The 21561-nt window shown below is 41.4% G+C and overlaps 1 protein-coding gene across 4 annotated transcripts in view; it reads left to right on the top strand.

Moving 5' to 3' along the window:
• The window catches only part of Slc12a1 (solute carrier family 12 (sodium/potassium/chloride transporter), member 1), an 82977-nt gene that overhangs the window by 41298 nt on the left and 20118 nt on the right, over nt 1-21561 (top strand). For all 4 annotated transcript variants that reach the window (XM_005376700.2, XM_005376699.2, XM_005376702.2 and 1 more), the window contains exons 16-20: nt 1742-1841; nt 3349-3460; nt 12156-12296; nt 14579-14685; nt 17542-17624. In XM_005376700.2, coding sequence (XP_005376757.1) covers nt 1742-1841; nt 3349-3460; nt 12156-12296; nt 14579-14685; nt 17542-17624 — 543 coding nt within the window. The remainder of the gene's footprint in view (nt 1-1741; nt 1842-3348; nt 3461-12155; nt 12297-14578; nt 14686-17541; nt 17625-21561) is intronic.

Raw genomic sequence — 21561 nt, 5'->3', positions numbered from 1 at the left:
CTAAATCCCCAGCCCCTTGAATAGCATTCTGATTTATGCATATATCTCAGAATTTTTTGAAATAATTCACAAGTTTATAGACATCCAGATTGTTTCCAGTTTTAGGGCCATTATACTTAAAACTACTGTAAATATTCATATACAGGACTTTCTGTGGATCTATGCTACCATTTTTCTCAGGTAACTAGGTTATCTTGGTAAGAAACTATTGAATTGTCTTTCACACTGTCAGCATCACTTTCCATTCCCACCAGCTATGAGTGAGGGGCCTTGGTGCTCCATATCCCTGCCGGCATGTAGCATTGTCTACCTAAAAAACTACTCTAATAAAAGTGAATTGTAGTTTAATTTACATTTTCTCAGTGAATTATAATACTGAACATCTTATTGCTACTGCTATCCATATACTCTCTTGAGCTGAGTATCTATTTAAGTATTTTGCCTATGTTTTCAGTTATTAGTTTTCTTAGTATTCAATTGTGAGAGTTCGTTGCATATGCTGGACACAAATCCTTTTGCGGTGTATGTTTTACACATTTTCTGCAGATCTGTGGCTTCTTTTTTAAAAAAATTTCCTGCACCAGTTGCAGACATTCCTGTAATCCCAGCACTTGGGAGACTGAGACAGGAGGATCACTAGTGAGTTTGAGGCCAGCCTGGACTATATACTGAGACCTTATCTCAAAAAAAAATTTTCCCCTTGTAGTTTTGAATAATAGAAGTTCTTCAGTTTTATGAACTCTAATGTATCTTTTTTCCTTTTATGGTTTGGTGTTTTGCATTAGATCTAAGATATCTCTTGCTAATCTGGGAAGCAACCATTTAGAAATTTTAATGCATTGGTAATTACATTTAATGCTGTGGTCCAGGAAGTTTATTGTCCACTTGTAGCTAATTTTTGTATATGATGTAAGGTATGGTTCAAGATTCATTTTTTACATAGTCCAATCAGCAAGTATGTTTTAACTCTATAAAAATGAGCCTCCTATGTGCTTACTGTTTGGTGCATAGTCAATACTTGACCAGTGTTAACCTTTTTATCTCCAGATAATCACCCCAACTCATTTTCGTGACTCTCCAGAGAAAGCTGGAAAGCGTGGGCTCTGTCTGTCATGGAGGGTGGATGTGTACATTCTTATCAGGGACTTCCTCTCCTACAACTTAAGGTTGCATTTAATATCTAAATTTGTTTTCATTTGAAAAAAGAGAAGAAGGCAAGAATGGTAGTGCTGACTTCCCATGTTATAAAGCTTAGGTTCTAAAGGGTCAAACTGAAATACTTGGTAAATATCCTTTAACTTCTTCATGAACATCTAGAAGAGCCCTTGAACTCTTCATTTTGCTCTTCGGAGTGTGGAGGTGACTGCACTCACTGCACGTATAGAAATCCCTCTTTTGCTTTCAAGAATTTGAGAAGCGCTTGAGTATAGTCAAGGACTGACCGTTTCCCCATGTATTGACCTCTCAGCCTCTCCCATCATGCAAGATTCCCTGGACTTCAGGATCAACGCTGCAGTCCTTCGCTGGAAAGAAGCCTGACTTCTAAGGATTCACATAGTATTCCTAGAAGGACACCAGGCTCTTTGTAGGAAGCACTATATTCTATTTTCTCTGACTGGGGCACTCCTCGCTGCTCACATAGCCAAGGAAAATTACAAAAGGGAATGGCTTGCAAGGGTTACTCATGGTGTACAGAGAAGAGGTCAGTGCTTGCTGTGCCAACCTCCTCCTTCGTCCACAGATGTGAACTGGGGCTCATCCACACAGGCGCTTTCCTATGTGAGTGCTTTAGACAACGCTCTGGAGTTAACCACGGTGGAAGACCACGTGAAGAACTTCAGGTAACTCTGGTGTCTTGGACATGCTGGTATTCCACTGCGGAGTGGCTTTCCTTTACGGGACGAGTACACCAGAGTGGTTACAGGCTTTGTGGGCATAGTCCCCAAACGGCCACATTTTCACCACAGCACTTCCTGTGAGTGAGTGCTGCTTTCTGTCTCCTCTGAGCTGTGCCCCCACCCCAAACCACTGCCCTTCAGAGGGCCTGGTGTCACCACCTTGCATGGAGATAGAGAAGTGACTCAAATGACATGTTTCCGAGAGCTCTTGACCATTGATATCAAGTCCACTCAGCTTAAGACTTTGTGGCTTACTGATTTCCTTTAGGAGAAGTAATGCTTTGTGCTCTGCACGAGTTCTATCTTATTTTGAATGTACCTCACCCATGCTTACAGAGAGGATGAAGGAAGGAGGCAGGAAAACACTGGTTGAAGAGAGACAGGTTGTGTTCAGAGTTGAGGTGGCATAGTGTCCGGCGGAAGAAGACAAAGGGAACCCAATATCACCTGTTTCCTACTTGGTACTTATGTTGTGACTACACTAAAAATGCAAGGATGGCAAGACGGATAGGCAAGGTGGTAGAGAGTACCCTTCCTGGACCTTGCTGTGGTCCAGGAAGTTTATAGTTGTAATTGCATGGAAAAGTTACTAGAATTCTAGTGAGTTAATTCCAGTCTACCACTTCCAGTGCAACCCACGGTGAGAACAAAGACACTAAGGCCTGTTTGTAGTTATAAGGAGCCAAGGGGTCCTAAGTCCAGCTGCAGTGATGGTTAGCTGGAACAAAGGCCTTGACCCAGGGACAGACCAGGGCTTTATTAATTCGTGAAGAAGGGAGTGGCTTAAGGATGAGGGACTGCAAGAATGGTGGGAAATATGTGAGTGTTGTAAGCTGGGCTAGGAGGCCTGAAATCACCTCTTCAATATGCAGAGAGAAAGATATGCAGAAAGAGTAATCTGCATAACACAGTCTGAGGAAGTATCTAATGTTTTGGGGTCAGTGCTTCAGCTCTGATGTGTAATCTTTTAAACCCTGGGAAATCATAGCCTCTTATGTTGAGGCTCACTCCCAGCCACAGCATGGAGCATGACTCTCCATCCCACCTCATCTTGGCTCACACGTTTTATTTGGGACCTGCAAGGGATGGGGGAGAACACTGCCCTGTTGGCTTTGCTTCAAAGACTACACATCAGCACCTCAGCTTGACCAATCTGCATTGCTTAAAGCCAATTGAAAGCATAAGGAAAAGTCCTAGCCCGCTCTGTACATATCAGTCCATGAAAATAGGGCCAGGTTCAGCCAAAATGGAGTTGACTGCTCTTCTTTCAAGGAGAGTTGTCCAGGTGCCCTCCACAAGGTGATTCAAGAATTCTGGTGGGAAACCCAAGAAATAGAGGAGAGACTCCCACTTAGCCACGCCTTCTTCACCTTTCCATGGGGGCAGTGATTCTGGGCCTACAACTTCCTTATCCTGGCCGCTTTTCTTATCTTCTTTTCTTTACTTTCAGGCCGCAGTGCATTGTCCTAACAGGGGCACCCATGACGAGACCTGCCCTCTTGGACATAACACATGCCTTTACCAAGAACAGTGGCCTGTGCATCTGCTGTGAAGTCTTCGTGGTAAGAGTCACCTCACCCACAGAGAGAGCTTTCTCCCCTTGTCCACCCTGGTTAGTTTAGGTGAGCAGGGAAGGTGCATGCAGTAACAGGAAAAGGGCAGCACACTTTGGACAAGGGTCCTCTTCCTTGATTCATAGAGCAAGGACTGGCAAGAGCCCGTGATCCTGAATTTAAACGGGTGGATGGATGTATTTCCAATTCCAAAGGAGACCAACTAAAAGTGATAAATATCTCCAAATGGCAGCCTGGGAGTCAAGAAAAACAGAACTGACTGAGAAATAAAATGAAGGCATTCAGGGTGATAACTGTCCACAAAAATTTAAAAGGATGGAACAAGACAGATAGAGCACTATTGTATAGATTAACTGGCAAGGAGAGACCCAGACACAATGGCCATAAATGACAACAGCACATGGTGTTTAGATTAAATATTTGGATAAACCTGACACTAAAGACATCTAGAGAATTAAACCAAGTTTCCCATCGCTCCAAATAAACAGTGCTAAATGAATTCCCTTTTGTTCAGGAAATATATTCTTGAATGGTAACAATATATTGGTAGTTTTCCTAAGAGGCATTCAAACTCGGTGCTAAAAATTATTGGTCAATAATTAACCATAATTAATTATTGGTCAATAATTAACCATAATTATTGACCAATTTTTCAAGTAGGGAGAAACCTTAAAATCATGATTTAAAAGGTCTACATCTTTCAAACTAGTCTACTTCTACTCTCACTCATCTCCCTCTTTCCCTGCCTCTCCCTCTCCTCAAAATCCCCATCTACCGATGTACTTTTACACTACTTAAGTGCTTACATGTTTTTCAAAGCACTTTCCTATGGTTTTTCTTGTTTGATCCACACACAGCCTTGAGGCTGAAGAGAAAAGAAGCCCTATTCTCATTTACTGATTGGGAAATCGAGATTCCAAAGTCTTGCACTGGGTCACATAACACAAATGTGGTTGTGTTGGGACATCCATTCAGGACACCTGAGAGTGCCCCGGAGTATATCATGAGAAGGTACACCCTGGGATACTCTCCAGTCAGACCCATTATGGACACCACCCCTCAAAATCTGTGAAGAAAGAGGCTGCCAGGAAGTTGTGTGAACCTAGGGCTGGTTGACCGTGTGACAGTGCAGGGACCCATTTAGCACATGACACCCTGAGCAGCGCTTTGACATCTTTTTACACTGGGTAATATTCTAAATGGTAGATGAGGGGAGATGGCCATAGTTTCCCATTTCAGTGCCTAGACAATGGCAGTAACTCAAACAATATAACTAAATGCAATTACCCCAGAGCGGGTGGAGAGACTCCTGCAGAACACATGAGATTGACAGGTGAAGTAATGGCCAGCTGTGGCTCCAGAGGATTTTTAAAAAGCTTATCAAGAACCTTCCTTCATATTATCAACTTAGGTGCCCTGGATTAGTGGATTTCATTTTGGCCAATATGATAGAGGAGCCGGTTTCGATAGAATAAGCAGTTTGGGGCGTTTTTCTTCTCCAGCAATTTAGAGAAAACTTAGTTTAGCAGGCAATAAAATATCTTCATACTGGAGAAATGAACTGGGCTTATAAACAGTCATATATCGGTGAGGGAGAAAATGTCTTCGACAGAGACAAGAAATATTGCTTTTAATTAACCCTTTGTTGCTTACGTGTGAATAAAGGAGGGCGACGCTGGAATATCCTTTCATCCGAAGTAAATAGCTACACCTGTGATCCTAGTTGTGTGACAGAGAAGTGGGACAATGTCATATATTACTGGACTGGTGCCTCTGTGGAGGTCCCAAGCATCCTGCTCTTGGGTGTGCATGGAGGCTCTCTTGGGGACAGAAAACTGTTATTGTATCAGCTAATGACTTTCCATTTGGTTATTTCTGGGGTTGCACATACTTCCAGCATGTTTAGACTTCAGGTTCAGTTGCCAATTCCAATCATCTTTGCAAAGGAGGTTTTGGAAGGAAAGTGGTTGGAGTCAGCATACCACTGGACGTGGCTCTCCAAGAACACGATGGCTGACAGGTAGCCAAGCTTGCGGAAGGTGTTAAGTAGTGATGATGATGATGATGATGATGATGATGATGATGATGTTGATGAAGATGATGATGGGAAAATGGCAATTTGGGTTTTAACTGTAGGGATCTGGTGCTTCTGGGCTTTTGAAAATTACTGGAGTTCTAAATCCCTATTTTGTCACCTGTTAGCTGCAAGTCTTTCAGGTTCATAATTTAGTCTCTCTGTGACTCAACCCTCTCAGTTATGAAATGAAGATACTAAAAGCAGCACCTATAATATAGTTTTACTCTGGGAATTATGTAAGTAAGATGGGATTTCAAGTGCTTAGCTGGTTGTCTGTCTAGCAGTACATACTTAATGAATTTTAGTTGATATTGTCTATTTCTGGCATGTTTAGTTGCCATTTGCTATCCAGAAATACATGGTCCCCAACAAGGACCTAAGGAATCCTCTCTTAGAAGAATTAGATCCAGACACTGGGTTTTGAGCTTTTGGGGGTGTCCAGTGACTTGATTATGCTAGGGCAGTGGCATGCACACTCCCACCAGCCTCATTATACACTGCTCAAGCTGGCTCTGGGCTCCACTGCCCTGACCTTCAGCTACTGCAGAGCTTGCTTGAAGTGCTGTGATATTAGCAGAAAGGAACAAGATCCAGGACTCACGGGAGTCAGGATGTTGCTGGGTAAGCGAGAGCACAAGGCCACCGTTGCCATTTCCTGTGACCAAGACCAGCTCTCACCCTCAAAGCCTCATCCCTTCTTGTCTGGCCTTTTTCTTACTGAGCCTTAAGATTTCAGAAGAGGGACTCTTGATCAAGACAAATTTAATCAACCTTTTCAAGGAACCCACCTTGGAAACTTTTAAAACATTGTCTCTCCTTCCCATTTAAGCTACCAAAGGATAAATTAGTGGCATAGTCTTATCTCAAGAGGCTTTACATTCAACATGTAAGTAATTATGTCCCTTTGTACCTGGTTCCTATCACTGTAGAGAGACAAGAGGGAGCTGGATTCTTCCGGGATCATTCATAGATCCAAGCATAGCCAAGCTCAGTGGGTCAGCAAAAGGTAAATGTGAAGAGCAGCAAATTGTAACCTCTATCACAGCCCTCTGTCCTATGACAGTGATAAGCACTGTCTGTCTTCGCCAGTTCCTCACTTAGGTCATTCCTCATAGGTGAACAGATAACATAGCAACACCAGTCATTGGAGATGAGCCGGTTTTATTGCTTACACAGTTAATTCTCTGGCATGCTATGTCCATCCCTAAGAAGTCTTGTGGAATGGGCTCCTAATTCGCTCATCCCACATGCAAAGACGCGTCGCAGGAGGACCTCCTCGGCAGTCCTGCACACCGACCTCGCAGTTTTGCATTTAAAGGCAAGGTTGCCTTTTAAATTAAAACAAAGGGGCTGGGGATTTAGCTCAGCGGCAAAAGCGCCTGCCTGGCAAGCGCAAGGTCGTGAGTTCGGTTCCCGGTACCGGAGAAAAACCAAAACCAAAAAAAATTAATTAATTAATTAATTAAAACAAAAACCATCTACTTTTAAACACTGAAAGTGGATGCCATTGATTTGGAATTAAGAATACAAATCAGATAAAGCCAGTATTATCAAGACATATGCCCCAAAAAGTGACACTGTACATCAAGTCACATGGTGTCATGCTAGTGGTTGAAAAATAAAAATTTTTTCAAGATTGCTTCTATTTTTATTTTAAAATGTTAAGAAAATGGTAGGCTAAATCACACAAGTTACATTTGTGTAGATCAAAACTGTTGGTTTTCAACAGTTTTATACGGCTTGACAATATAAAATCACTGAGACCCATATTCTACCTCCTCTAATTAACAGCTGCTAAAACCTTTGCTGTAGATACTTTCCCTTGCTTTGTGAAAGAAGTGAAACAGTACAAGATTCAGCTAAAGTCCTCTTCATGACAACTCCAGACTCAAGGCTTCTCCCTGACTAAGGACAATACTGTCTAAGTTTTACGGGTATTTTCATCATTTCACACATATTCACCAAGGCACAAATCTATGTTGACTTAAATTTTCCTGTTTTATCATGTCCTGTCTTCCTGTTCCAAAAAGGAAAGGGAGGGCTGTCAGTCACCTTCCTTGTGTAGATCCCTTTTAACCCCCTATTACCTTTTCTCTTTCTTTTTGAAAATCATAAAATAACTTAAAACTCACACGGTCGTGTGTGTGTGTGTGTGTGTGTGTGTGTGTGTGTGTGAACCCAGAACCTCATGCAAGCTAGACAAGAACTCTACCACTGAGCTACATCTCTTGCCCTTTCTAAAATTTTATTTTGAGAGCAGCTGTTACTAAATTACCTGCCTCAGCCTCCCTGGTGGGTGGAATTGCAGGCAAGCACACCACTCCCAGCTATCTAGGGCTGTCTTTGAATTTTTTCATGAGGATTTCTCAAGAAAACTCAGACAAGACAACCATCTCTTAATTCTATGGCATAGGGGAGGACCGTTCAAGCCCAGAAAACTCAGGGTAAACTGAACATCTAGTTGTTTTCCTGTCTTGAGCTTCCTCTTAATCTCCACTTTCACACCCTCCCAGGAGAAAAGGTGTTCTTTAGATGGATCTATTCTGTCAGCGAATCTCTGTCACGGTGTTAATAAGATCGTGACATGACCGAGTGCAGAACGAACAAAGTGATCTAGGAAGGCCACTAGGATGTATGGTGAGATGAAATATGGACCAAGTCAGAAAGGGAAAATTCTTCTGCTCACAGTTCCAACCACAGAAGAAATGAAAACGGAGACAGGCAAATAAGACTCTCCATGCTTTAAAAGCTAAAAATTGAAAAGAACATGATACTTAGCCTGCATTCTTCTACTTGATTCTAGTGATCTTTGAATTCCTTTGAAAAAATCTTTTTCATTATCGTCAGTTATTTCAAGTAGTATCACATCAACTTCTTTTCCAGACTAATTAGAAATTCTTTACCCCTTTCTAAGTCATTGTCTAAGTTATTCTATGAGGTAAGATTAAAAAAAAAAAAAAACCATGGTGAATGTTTAACTCTTTTTAAAAAAATGTATTACAGTCAAAGACACATTGACATTATTCTCCCTCAAAATCCTGCACTTAACTTGCTTAACTTATACTTACCCCATCATTCTTGTCACTTTCTAAAGCAATTCTGCTGTCCTCTTTCCTGAGTGTCTTTAGTTGTGCTGTTGCAGCTGCCTCCATGTCCTCAGTCAGTTCAAAGCATTTACTCTTCATGGTTCTTTTGACTTTGGGGAAGAGCCAGAAGTCACATGGAGCCTGATCAGGTGAATGAGGTGGATGAGGACACACAGTGAGGTTTTTATTTGATGAAAATTGCCATAAGCATTTGATCAACAAACTGATTTTAAAAATATAGTGACTGTTTACATTAAAAGTTATTACAGTGAAAGACACATTACCATTCATCCTTCCCAAAATACTTCAAAGACTTTCCCTCACTTTGAACATAATTATCTCATCATTCTTAGCAATGTGTCTTTTACTGTAATAAGTTATTTTAAAACTTAAATATTTACCACATCTTTTGATCAGCCTTTGTATATATGAGACATTTAAAGTTTCTTTGTTCAAATCCTGAATTAATTTATGCATTCATAATTTGGGCACCAACTAAAGCTAAGCTCTATGACATATTAACTGGGTGGTGGAATCCTCTTTTGTGGTTATGACTATTTTGAATGTTGAATGACTGTATTCCAGTACATCTCCCCTTGTGTCAGTTTGCTTTATCTGCACTCCATTTGCATTTGCAGCCTTGTTTCACATTAATAAGTTTGCTACAAGGATTTTATAACCGCTCTTAGCAAAAAGAAGATTCTACATGAAATATTCTTATGACATCCCAGTATGGCAACTTTAGTCATTAAAATAAATCTCTCTGTCACAATTAATGTTTAATCTGGATTTTTGTAATAGTAATAGACATACATTAGACTATATTTATTTCAATAAATGCCTTTTCCCCAGGGGCTCCCAGTCATTCTGGTACAACTCAATATACTGATGGGCCAACATCTTTCATAGCGGCTGGTTCATTTTGTCTAATGGCTGTTGTTACTGCTGAACTTCCTTCAATAAAATAATCCTTCTCTCCTAGGAGGTGGAGGCTAACGTGCCCAAGGAGGGACTGACAGTTCCAGATGTATTAGCAGCCTGGAGCCCTGAGGCTGCTAATGCATTTGATCTAGAGTAGCATGTCTTTCTTTGATCTAGGTCTTCCAGCTCCATAACTGTTTCCTCTATGTCTCTACCTTGTCTATCTTCCCCAAAGGTTCTTGTTTTTTAACTTGAATGTAAGTCAGTCAGATTGTTTTGGAAAGTTGGCAGGTTCTAGGAAATAAGTATGTGAAGAACTTGATCCAATTTAAGCAGAATATTTAAATGGAACTCACCTAGCTTTGGTAACAGAAATCTAATACTGTATTGCTGCATATATAATTTTACACTGTCTAGTGGCCAGTTGAAAAGGTAAAAAGAAGTAGGTTATCGTCAATATTTTATTTAACTCAATACACCCAAAATGTTATTTCAATATGCAATCAACATGGATATATTTATGAGATATTTTAATTTTTTGGACTAAGGCTTCGAGATGCAGTATTTTTTTTATATTTCTAATATGTCTCAATGTAGAGCAACCACATCTAAAACAAATGGTTCTCCACTGACTGGCTGACACCTTGGGTTTGCCATGCATTCTCTCTTGACATATGTGCTATGTCTATAAAACTAAGGCACTGTGCAGTAGGATCTCTCTTACCTATATGTTGCTATGGAGCATTTGTTTTAAATGTGGTTGGTCTACATTGAGACGTATTAGAAATATAATATACATACTTGATCTTGAAGCCTTAGTTCAAAAAATTAAAATATCTCATAAATATTTCCACATTGATTGCATATTGAAATAACATTTTGCAGGGCTGGGGATTTAGCTCAGTGGCACAGTGCCTGCCTGGCAAGCGCAAGGTCGTGAGTTCGATTCCTGGTACCAGAAGAAAAACAAACAAAAAAAGAGAATAACATTTTGGGGTATACTGAGTTAAATAAAATAAATTATTGACGATAACCTATTTCTTTTTACCTTATCAACTGGCCACTTGATAGTGTAAAATTACATATGCAGCAATACCGTATTAGATTTCTGTTATTCAAAACTAGGTGAGTTATAAGGTCCCTTCCATTTTAATATGCTGCTTAAATTGGATTAAATTCTTCATATACTTATTTTCTAGAACCTGCCAACTTTCCTTCTTTCATCTCAGAGTCCTCCAGCTCTGTTACCCAATGAACATTGTGGTAGAGTTGGATCTGGGCCTTCAATACAATTGTGAGCACTCTCTTAAAATAATAGACATCAGCTTTGGATGAGTGCCTACAGTTTCCAGCCATTGAAGTAGGCATCTACTTAAAACAACTGTGCAGGAAGAAGAATGTGTTTCTTTGAGTTTTTTGGTGCCATGAATCGAACTCATGACCTCACTCTTGCCAGGCAGGCACTGTGCCACTGAGATATATCCCCAGCCCCAGGAATAAGAATGTACTCCCATTTCCAGAGTAAGATTTCAAAGTTCAGAAATAATCAGTTACCTCCAAAATGACCCACTTTAGATTTTAGACCAGCTCCGTGTGGCTGAAAGACTTGGACTCTTTTTCGTGCAAGCCAATGTCCTTTCTCTCCCATGGAAATCCTTCCATCAGGTCTGTTAGAAACACAGAAATTCAAGCCCTGCTCCAGACATAAACATTACATTCTGTCAAGATCCCGAGAGATTCATATGAAATCAGTGGCATCTGAACAAAATACAGATCTCTCCATGAACTGAATTTCTTAGAGAAAACAGCAGATTTGTCCCATAGGGGACATAGTAGATAATGAGAAATACCTTTTGAACTGAATTAAAACATGAGAAAAAAAGCAATAGCAGGGACTTTTAAGGAAGAAAAAACAAGAATAGACTTTTTAGTTAAAACTCAGTTTCAGAAGTAAATCTTAAAATGATGGAATGCCTCATCACAATACCCGCCCCTTTTTGCTTGACCTTTCCCCACCTGTTATGTCAGGGACATGGGAACTGCTCTCCTACCGTGGGAAATGCACGGAGTGAGAGGGAAGCATTCACGAGTTTGCGCGCAAGTGTGTCAGCATCACACAGGGAAAGGCGTACACGGCCTCCGTGGCTGGATTTGTAGCTCGCCACGGCCTGGCTCCCAAGAGCTCTGTCCATTTCTTGAAATTGAGCTCCAGCTGAGCTTTGCACGGTGTTCCTAAAAGTGGCTCTTGCTATTCAGCCAAAGGTTGATTGTGTGTTTATCCTGAGCCTCTTCCGTCACATTTCCAGTATTTTCCTCATGTGCTACGATGCCCTCTGCTTTCCCCTCATCCAGCATGCGGTAGTTACTTAAGCAGGTGTTGGTAATAAGCCTGGACATTCTGGGTGGAAAGTGGATGATGTGAGCAGCGCAGTTTCTCAAAAGACTGAACCTGTGCAAACACAGATCAGGAAGGTGTTTTTCATTCTCTCCGGACTCTAACTCAATAGGGCACCGTGGGTTATTTTCGTCCTTCAGAAAGCAACGGCGGTGTGATGTATAATAGCAGGGCTTCTAACCCATATTTCATTGTATCGCACAGGGCCCACGCAAGCTGTGTGTTAAGGAGATGAACAGCGGCATGGCTAAAAAGCAGGCCTGGCTTATAAAGAACAAAATCAAGGCTTTTTATGCTGCAGTGGCAGCAGACTATTTCAGAGACGGTGTCCGCAGTCTCCTTCAGGTAAGGCCAGCATGGAGGGGAGAGGCAAAAAGCCAAAGACAGTTAGTGCCCCACCTTCCCGAAGCTCCGGAATCCATGGGCTGAACGTCAGAGATCAGTGTGGGTGGCTATGAAATTCACTTCTGATTCCTGGGGCTGGCAAGGCTAGAACAAAAGCAGAGCGCAAGGTTCTATTACAGTGAACTATGAATGGTACACTGGGCAGGGGAAAACGAGGTTGCCTTTGGCCACCAGCAGTAAGACCTGCCACCCTGCACTTATTGAAATGCAAATTTGTTCCAGTGGTTGATGACATTCAGGATCCTATTAAAACTTCAAACTCTTTTTGCTTCTCATACTGCATATAGCAGTGCTCAGATCAGGCATTCTTTTCCTGTATTCTTTTGCAAATGGTGTGAGGGCACCTGCTAAACTCAACTAAATAAATGCGTGGTGATCAGGGCATAAAGTTTCCCGATCCTCCTGCATTATTTCCATAATAGTGAATAAAATGTAATCATCTCTACAGCTCAACATTAAAGTCCACAGCTTTTCCTCTTTTCTCCCTTATTCTCTTTCTCTTTCCTTCCTTTCTTTGCCTCTTCTACAGGGAGGACATAAAATCTTTCCTTGGTTCCCATATCTTAAAGTTCCAAAAACTCCTTAAAATAATCCAGGAGACCCTCAGAAATGGTAGGGCTTGGCTTTATAAAGCGTTGGCTTTAGTAGGGTTTAAAAACCATGGTTCTCTGTATCCCAAATGGCACATTTGGCTCTCAGAGCTGCCATATTCAGGAGTGTGGGAATCTACGACCTCACCCAGGTAACTTTGATGCTTCTGTAGCCAGAAAGAAAGCATAGCCGAGCTGGAACGTTCTGGAGATTAGGAGTATTTGATGCATCCTGACTCAGATGTGCCTAGAAAACCATTACTGAAAGACCTGGTACCCACAGGGAGCTTCCTTTCATCTGTCATTCATGGGCCAACCTACGGAAGTAGATGTTATTACAAAATGCCAATTTCTCTTTCTGTAGTAAGTTCCTTTCAGGAGCTCTTGTTCAAATGTCTTGGGAAGGTTGTACACTGAAAATTACCACAAAAGATTTGAAAAATAATAAAATTTTCAAGTAGGAATGGGAACACAGACAAAGAATCAGAGCAGTCCAGGAAAAGGCATAGGTGTGGGAAAGAATTCTTATATTTGTCCAGAATGAATGGCAAAATACTTGCCTGTGCATAAATGCCTATGAACGTCTCTGTATACAGAGGGGTTGTGGCCAAAAAGCAGGGCAGAGTGGTATGTTTTTAAAAAGAGCTGGCAATGTATCTCAGTGCGAAGTTTCGATCCCCAGTACTACTGGATAGGTAGATAAGAGAGAGAGACAGAGAGAGAGAGAGAGAAAGAGCCCAGCTCTAGTCATTTCTTTCACTGTTTCCACAGTCCTGGTGGCCTTCCTTTGCTCCCACTGCATTTCCTACCTTTGCTTGTCAACATCTAAGCAAACTCCAAGACCCACAACACCACCCTTCTCATGAAACTGTCTGTCACCTTCGCCTGGGATCCAAGTTTTCTGTCCTGTGTTTAGGGAGCCCCTATGGCACCAACAATTATGTGTATGTACCTTTTATTCTAAGTTCCTTAACACCAAGGAATCTTCTTCACTGCTCTCTCATTAACATATCACTTTGCAATTAATAGGAGCCTGATAATATTGCTAAATTAAATTTGATTCCCTGGAACCCATATCCTTTCCTCTAATGGAGGAAAATGAAACTTCTGGTATAGAATATATTAATGATACTGTCAAGCAAGCAGATTAGGTTTTGGAAACATAGTTCACTCATTTCTTCAATAAATAATGTAAGAAGGATTTCAATGATCCTTGTATATAAGAATTTCCCAAACATGGATTTTATTGCTCATGGCATTATGGGTAGGACAGGTGGTCATGCGCTCTGAACCACTAAGTTATAACATGCATACCAACAGTTAAGCCGACCCTTACTTGATTTTAAATTATTGAACCATTTTAATGAGTGTGTCAGAAGAAATGCAAATGACGGCTAATTTAGAAAAGCTACATTTCTGTCATCTAAAATCCATTTATGGCTGAGATGATTTAGAACTAATCTTTCTATTTTATGCTTGGGTACAGGCATGAAGGACATGCACTAAAATGTAATCTAATCTTCAGAATCTTCAGAACGTTACTTCAGTGCTCTGTTGGACATTATTTTTCATTTGCAGTTGTACTTTCCAAGTGCGGTAAGGATCGCCCATGTGTTTGTGTCCTCTATTTAGGCCTCGGGCTTAGGGAGAATGAAGCCAAACACTCTGGTGATTGGATATAAAAAAAACTGGAGGAAAGCTCCCTTGACAGAGATTGAGAACTACGTGGGAATCATCCAGTAAGTGATGGCTTGTGGGACGAGCTCTTGTTTATAACACACGAACCAGGGTGATATAGAACCGGTCTGTGCGTAACAGAATGTGCCAGATTAAATGGTCTGCTCACAGCAATTCTGCCTGGCCTCTCCATTCCTTACCAAAGTGAGAAAGCACAGCATGTCGAGGAGGCCAGCAGGGGGCAACCTTAGCATCAAAGGGAAAGGTGAATATGTAAGAGTTACAGCCTTAAGTCTACTTATAAGATCGAAAGCAAAGGAGAGCTGGCTAGGGAAGGAATTTGTCTTTCAAAACAACTAGACTGTTGGCTTGGCTGTAGAGTCCAGGTCAGACATTGTCTTCTGAGCCTAGTGAATCATGTGCATTATCCCTGAACCCCAGACCTCCCTCTGCTGAGAGGGGATCCTCATGCCAAGTACTACCGCTACTAGATGTCCCAGGTCTGATTTAAGCACTGAAGGAAAGTGAGTGCAGCTGGTAGGTGGTACCTAATGGCTAAATATTTGAGGAATCTTGGAAAGAAGTGATAATGATAGACCTTAAAGAACTAGCAAGAACCAGGCTAACATCATTAATAAGTTATCCCATTTAATTCTCGCAAAAAAACCTTTGAAATAACTACTATTATTGTTTTCATTTTACAGAGAGTAAAAATGAGGTAACATGCTAAAAAAAATAGTCAAAATTTAGTAAGTGGCAGAGCTCGGATTCCAACCCAGGGCCATCTGAATTCAAAGATCAAGCACAGGACCTCAAAACGATGCTGCCTCCAAAAGCACATAACCACCTCCTACCTGGCTTGCTTTCTCCTTTTAAATAAGAGAAAACAAATTCTATGCATACAGAGATACACATCGTGGAAAACTGAACTTTTCTTCTAGGCTTCAAACTACTTAATCAGACAAAAGAGGCAACGTTAGCCACGCCCAACAGTCATCTTCTAAGGCCAACAAAAACAATGGCAAGTTTCCTTTGCCTGGTGTCTGGCTAAGCCCTGAAGTCACAGCACAGAACACAGAACACAGAACAGACCCTGGACTCAAACCAGGGGGCACAAACCATGCCACAAGAGCTCTGGCTGCACTTAAATGTCCACGCTATACAGGGCAGAAAACCCTCACCCAACAAAGCAAGCATATATTGAGCATTACAGTCATCGTTATTTTAAGCACATTTGTGCAATGCCTTGTAAGCTCTATTGAAAAGAAGCAGAAGAAAGTTATTTCTATTGTCTGAAATTATTGCATTACTTACCAAACAGAAATTCACTTAACAGTGTATGGATTCTACATATTAAACTCATCATTTCCCAGACATAACTGGATACCGTGGACTGCCCTCCCACTTCTGCTGGTGATCTAAGTGCCCAAGATTAAGGCTAAACATGGAGGTTGGGATCAGAATTTACCAGACTCAACAAATAGCATTCTGTTAGACTCAAAATCACAAGCAGTTGCTGAGTGGTCTTGGAAATGGATTAGATCTGTCCCTCTGTTATTCACATTCTTCAGTCAAATTTAATTTTCACCTGGGAACAAAAGGAATAAGGGAAAATGATAAGCAAAAAGAAAGAAATGTGTAAGTCTTCAGAGAGTTCATTATTTGAAGAATTACTTGAGAATACCACTAAGCCTCCCTACCCTACCAAACATTCTAGAAATGCAAGGAATCAAAATAATTGGGCCCAATGATATGAACCAAGGAGTTCTCTGGTTTTCAATGTTAAAGGGGTCACATTTATTCTAGTATAAAACCCAGCTGTGTGACTAAAGCTAGATGCCTTTGCTATCACAGCAATGAAGACAATCATGTATCTGTATTACATTCTCCCTTCTGATTTTTTTTCTTTTTCTTTTCCATGAAACACTGTGTTACTAACACTATCATAAGATGACAGTATTTTACCATTTTTCTTTGGATCAACAGTTTCAAGTGTCTGCAATATTCTTAAGTATGGTTCAATTTTAATTCAAAGCTGTTTCTATGGCTGCCTCTAGGAGCCTGGAGGGTACGTCGCTTAGCCGTCCTTTCTAGCTTCCCGCGGCTGCCAGTGTGCCTGCCCTTGCCTAATCTTCAAAGCCAGAAATAGCCAAGTCCATGTCATGTCACATTACCCAACCTCCTCCTCTGACCCTTGATTTCACTTTTAAGCTTCCTGTGATGCACATGGCCTACCATGTAATCCAGGGTAATCTCTCCATTCTAAACGCCTTAGCCTAATCACATCTACAAAGCCCCTTTTGCTATGTAAGGAAGCATATTCACAGAGTCTAGGATGAGGACATCCTGGAGAACCTGTTGTTCTACCTCATGTGGTAACCAAATTATTTCTGTGGAACACATAGTCTATTTTTTATAACCAAGAACAATTACAGACAAGGTTTGTTTATATGGAATTTACTTTGTGGCAAATTTTGCCTGTTGGATCTATTTTGGTAAATGAAGATCATTCATGGTGTTGTTTTTGTTTTTGTTTCTGAGACAAGGTCTCTCTATGTAGTCCAGGCTGGCCTTAAACTCATGGTGATTTTCTTGCTTCGGCCCCCAAAATGTTGGGATTACAGGAGTGTGCTGCCATGCCCAGCTTCAGGGTTTGAGTTCTGAGTAGATATTTATATTGCACTAAACTCATTTGCATCCTCTGAAAGTTCAGGTTGACTTTGGCTATTGGGGACTTGTTTTAAAAGGTATAAAGGAAGAATAAACACATGAAAAGGCATCAGCTCTTGGCTGTATTCTAAAGTGAATTTTAATGGTTTCATGACATCAAAAATCCTAAAGGCAAGTTGAACATTAACCCGAAGCTCGAGGATTAACGGAGCCATTTGAAGCACTCATGACCTTATTTCCCCTTTCAGTGACGCATTTGACTTTGAGATTGGCGTGGTCATCGTCAGAATCAGCCAAGGGTTTGACATCTCTCAGGTTCTTCAGGTGCAAGGTATGTACTTTATTTATTCAACCAACAAATACTTACTGAGCACCTATTATGTGCCTGACATTCTTCTAGGTGGTTAGGGTAAATAAGTGAATGATACAGACAAAAATCCTTGATCAGGGAGTTTGACTTTCCATGCTGACCCAGTGTGTATATTTTCCCAGTGTTTTTCCATTGCTAACATAAACTGCCTTTTCCCTGCTACCCAGAATCATAAAGTAACTCTGGATAGTTATCAATTATTTTCTCTTATCACAAAACCACAAAACCAGCATCAAGGAAAATAAACACCTTCCGTAAAAATAGCCTGCCAAATTAATTTCTGCTGTTTCAGAAAATGAAGATTAATTCTTTCCTCAGAAAAACATGTATTTTGCTTTGAAGGGTCTATGAACTGGTTTATAGCTAACATGAAAATAAGCCTGAATGTATCGTGCTGCGAATCACTAATCTAAGTCAGAGGCAGAAACACTAATTCAGATTAGTGGCTCTGTTTTTTCCCTGTAGAGAATGTGGTATACTTATTTACTCTCAGAATTTAAACATCCCCTCTTTGTGTATGAAGTAAAGAACATGTTTGAAGAGTTACTGAAAGATTAAGACAAGACTATCTGTTCAGCTGAACTGCACAATAGGGTTTGTTGATGACATGATACCAAGACTAAGGGACATTTTTGGGTACCTATTATGTAGCAGGCATAATGTGGGTGAAGATGCTTGGTTGAATAAGATTAATAGGCTTGGTCTATATCCTCAAGAGACAGCTGAGTAAGGGAAATGGTTGTATTATCAGTTTGACAATAGATATAAATAAGGTATAATGGGAAAGAAAAAAGGGGCAGTTAACCCCGAAAAGGCTTCCAGGGGGAAGTTTAATTTGTGAATTCATAGATGAGAGATAACTAGGCAATGCTGACGGAGAGAAAAACAGAGAGTTGGGAAGCAGCATGCTTGGCAAAGAGGAAAGCATTTGCAAAGACTGGGACATCTGCATGTGGAAGAACAGGGTTTCTGGGCCACAGAAGCAGATAAGTGTCACAGAAGCAAACCAATACGCAGTAGACCAGAGCAAGGTGCTGGGTTTCCCGCATGAGGGCGGTCTGGACTTCACAAGCTTCACCTGCCCTCTGAGAAAGTGTGGACCCCATTCTGCAGATAATGAGGACCATCCAGGAGACTGAAGTGAGGGAGGGATGTGGTCAGACTTGGGTTCTGGAGCTCATGCTCTTCCCGTTAGGTAGAGCAACACTCAAAGACGACCAGGATTGACACAGAGAGACAAATCAAGGGGATTTCTACAGTTGTCAAAGCAAGAGACAGCAACAGTTTGATCCAGGGAAGCCTCTGTGGGGGTGGAGAGGAAAGGACAGGAGGGAGAAGTGTTTCAGAGGTACACAGTGCAGCACTGAGAACTTGACTGTAGGGTATAGAAAATGGGGGAGCAAAAAAAAAATCTTGCACTAAAAGAACAAGAGTGCTACCAGGGGAAGTGGGAAGTGCAAGAGGAAGAGTGGCTTTAACAAGCAGAAGCCTGGCTCAGTGTCACACAGTCTCCTGTGGGAAGTTCTATGGGCCGTGTCCAATAGGCAACTGACTGTCCTACTTTTAACAGAGGACTCTGAGGTTGAGGTATACATTTAGGCTTATTGGCTAAACTGTCTTCCACAGGGCTCACCAAATTCCTATGTGAAAGTCCAGTTTGATATCTCAGAATGTGGACTGTATTTGGAGACAGGGTCTTTAAAGAAGTCATGAGTGTAAACAGGATTGTACTGGCAGACCCTAATCCAATAACCCTAGTGTCCTTATAAAAAGAGATTAGGACACTGACCTAGGGGCTGCCACGCAAGGTGAGAAAACAGTCACCTTCAAGCCATGGAGAGGGGCCTTAGGGTAGAACTGTATCTGCTGACACCTTGACCTTAGAGTCAGCCTCCAGAACTGTGAGAATGGGGGCTGGGGATTTAGCTCAGTGGCAAAGCGCCTGCCTGGCAAGCGCAAGGTCGTGAGTTCGGTTCCCGGTACTGGAGAAAAACCAAAAAAAAAAAACAAACAAACAAACCAGAACTGTGAGAAGGTAAAGTTCTGCTTTTAAACCACCTAATGTGTGCTGCTTTCAATGGCAGGTAAGGTAGAAGTTGAAACTGTGATCCCAGAAAGTATTGGTTGAAAGTGTTGTTGAGATCTCCATGCACGGGAAAGGGGCCCCCAAAGAAGGAGCAAGGAACAAGAGGACAAAAAAGGAAAAGAAGCAGGAGGCCGAAGTCATGGGAGCCATGGAAACAGAGTGCTCAGGACTGGAAAGTAACCAACACTATCAAGCCCAGCAAAGAAATCCAATAAGAAAAGGAATGAAATGTAGTTGATAGAACACAGACAGTCTCGGTGAGAGCAATTTCACTAGAGCAGTGCTGTCAGAACTCATGCTGCAGTGGGTTAAGGAGCGATGAGGAGATGATAAACAGCAGAGAATGTGGATGTGGCCGCCATTTTGAGAAGTTAGGATAAGGAATGAGATGGTGGGGATTCATACGGGAGAGGTAAGACCGTTAAGTAGGAGATGTGGGCATGTTTCCAGTCTGAGGCAGTGGGCACAGGAGAGAGGGCAAGAGGGAAGATGTCAGCAAAGAAAGGGATGACCCACGGAGCAAGGAGCAGGAGGAATGGGAAATTAAGAGAAAGGCACAGATGGAGAAGTTCACCAGAAAGAGGAGAGAAAATTGGAGCAAAATTGGGGCTGGGGATTTAGCTCAGCGGCACAGCGCCTGCCTGGCAAGCGCAAGGTTGTGAGTTCGATTCCCGGTACCAGAAAAATAAATAAATAAATAAATAAAATTGGAGCAAAATAGATGAGTGATGATGAGATACACAGATCTGTGAGAGCGGAGTGGTAAACTGAGGAAGATGACGAGGTGCTGAGCTATAAAGCTGAGAGCAAGATACATCCTGGACATACTTGTATCTTCTAGTACGTTCAACCTCATGTTTTATGCCCGTTCCTCTTTACATGGACCTTTTACATCTCCAGATTAAACACACTCCCTGCCATTCCATGACCATGAGTAATTTCTATCCCTTTGGGGTAGAATTTCATATGTTTATAGCAATAATAGCTGACGGTTTCAAGTCCTCATCGTGTGCCGTGTGTTACGCTTCAGGTCCCCATATACCATCACACCAACTACCCTAGGAGGAAAGTAGCGTGGCCCCCACCTCACAGCTTGCCTAAGATTCAGAAAGGTGGTAACGGGCAGAGGCAAGAGAAACCTTCGTCCGTCGGAAGCCACTAGTCTACCTTTTGAAAAGGAGAGATCAAGAAGTCAGTGACACACAGGAGAGGTGAAATCTGAGATGCCGGAATGGGGCAAAGCTGTCCCATGTGCACCTTCAGACACTCTACTTAGCACCGCCTGCCTATGATAAGACAGACCGACCCTGGGGGAGATAACAAGAACCTAATCCCAAGACCTTCCTAGGTTTCACTGTAGTTTCTTTTCTGGCTTTTGTCTTATAATATTTTTCCATTTGAAAAATGAGAATGAAGAATACCATTTGTATTAGGTTGTGCTCTTGGTTGTGCATTGTGCTGATGTTTTTGGAGCTGATAGACATGATGTAGCTGAGAAATAATGTTCCCACCTTTCACTGTTGCTTCTACCAAAATATGCCATCAGTTTATTTCTATAAAGTTATGCGGTAACTAAATTCTGTAGAAATTCTCAAAGAACCTGGCAGTGAACTGCATCCTCTTGTAATTTCCCAAGGGATCCAGCCTATTTAAATCAACTTTGATGTCTGAAATATTTCTACTTCTTAGTCAAGAAAGGAAAAATACAGTTGGATGCTAATGAAATAATTATAAGCACCAAGTATCTAGGGTAAACAAACAAAAAACAACATTGCACAAATACATGAAGAACATGTATAAACAGCAGCATAA

This window comes from Chinchilla lanigera, unplaced genomic scaffold (genome assembly GCF_000276665.1).
Source record: "Chinchilla lanigera isolate Chin_1 unplaced genomic scaffold, ChiLan1.0 scaffold00008, whole genome shotgun sequence".
NCBI classification, from domain to species: domain Eukaryota; kingdom Metazoa; phylum Chordata; class Mammalia; order Rodentia; family Chinchillidae; genus Chinchilla; species Chinchilla lanigera.
Note: the sequence above shows the minus strand (reverse complement) of the source record. Positions and strands in the feature narration are given on the sequence as shown.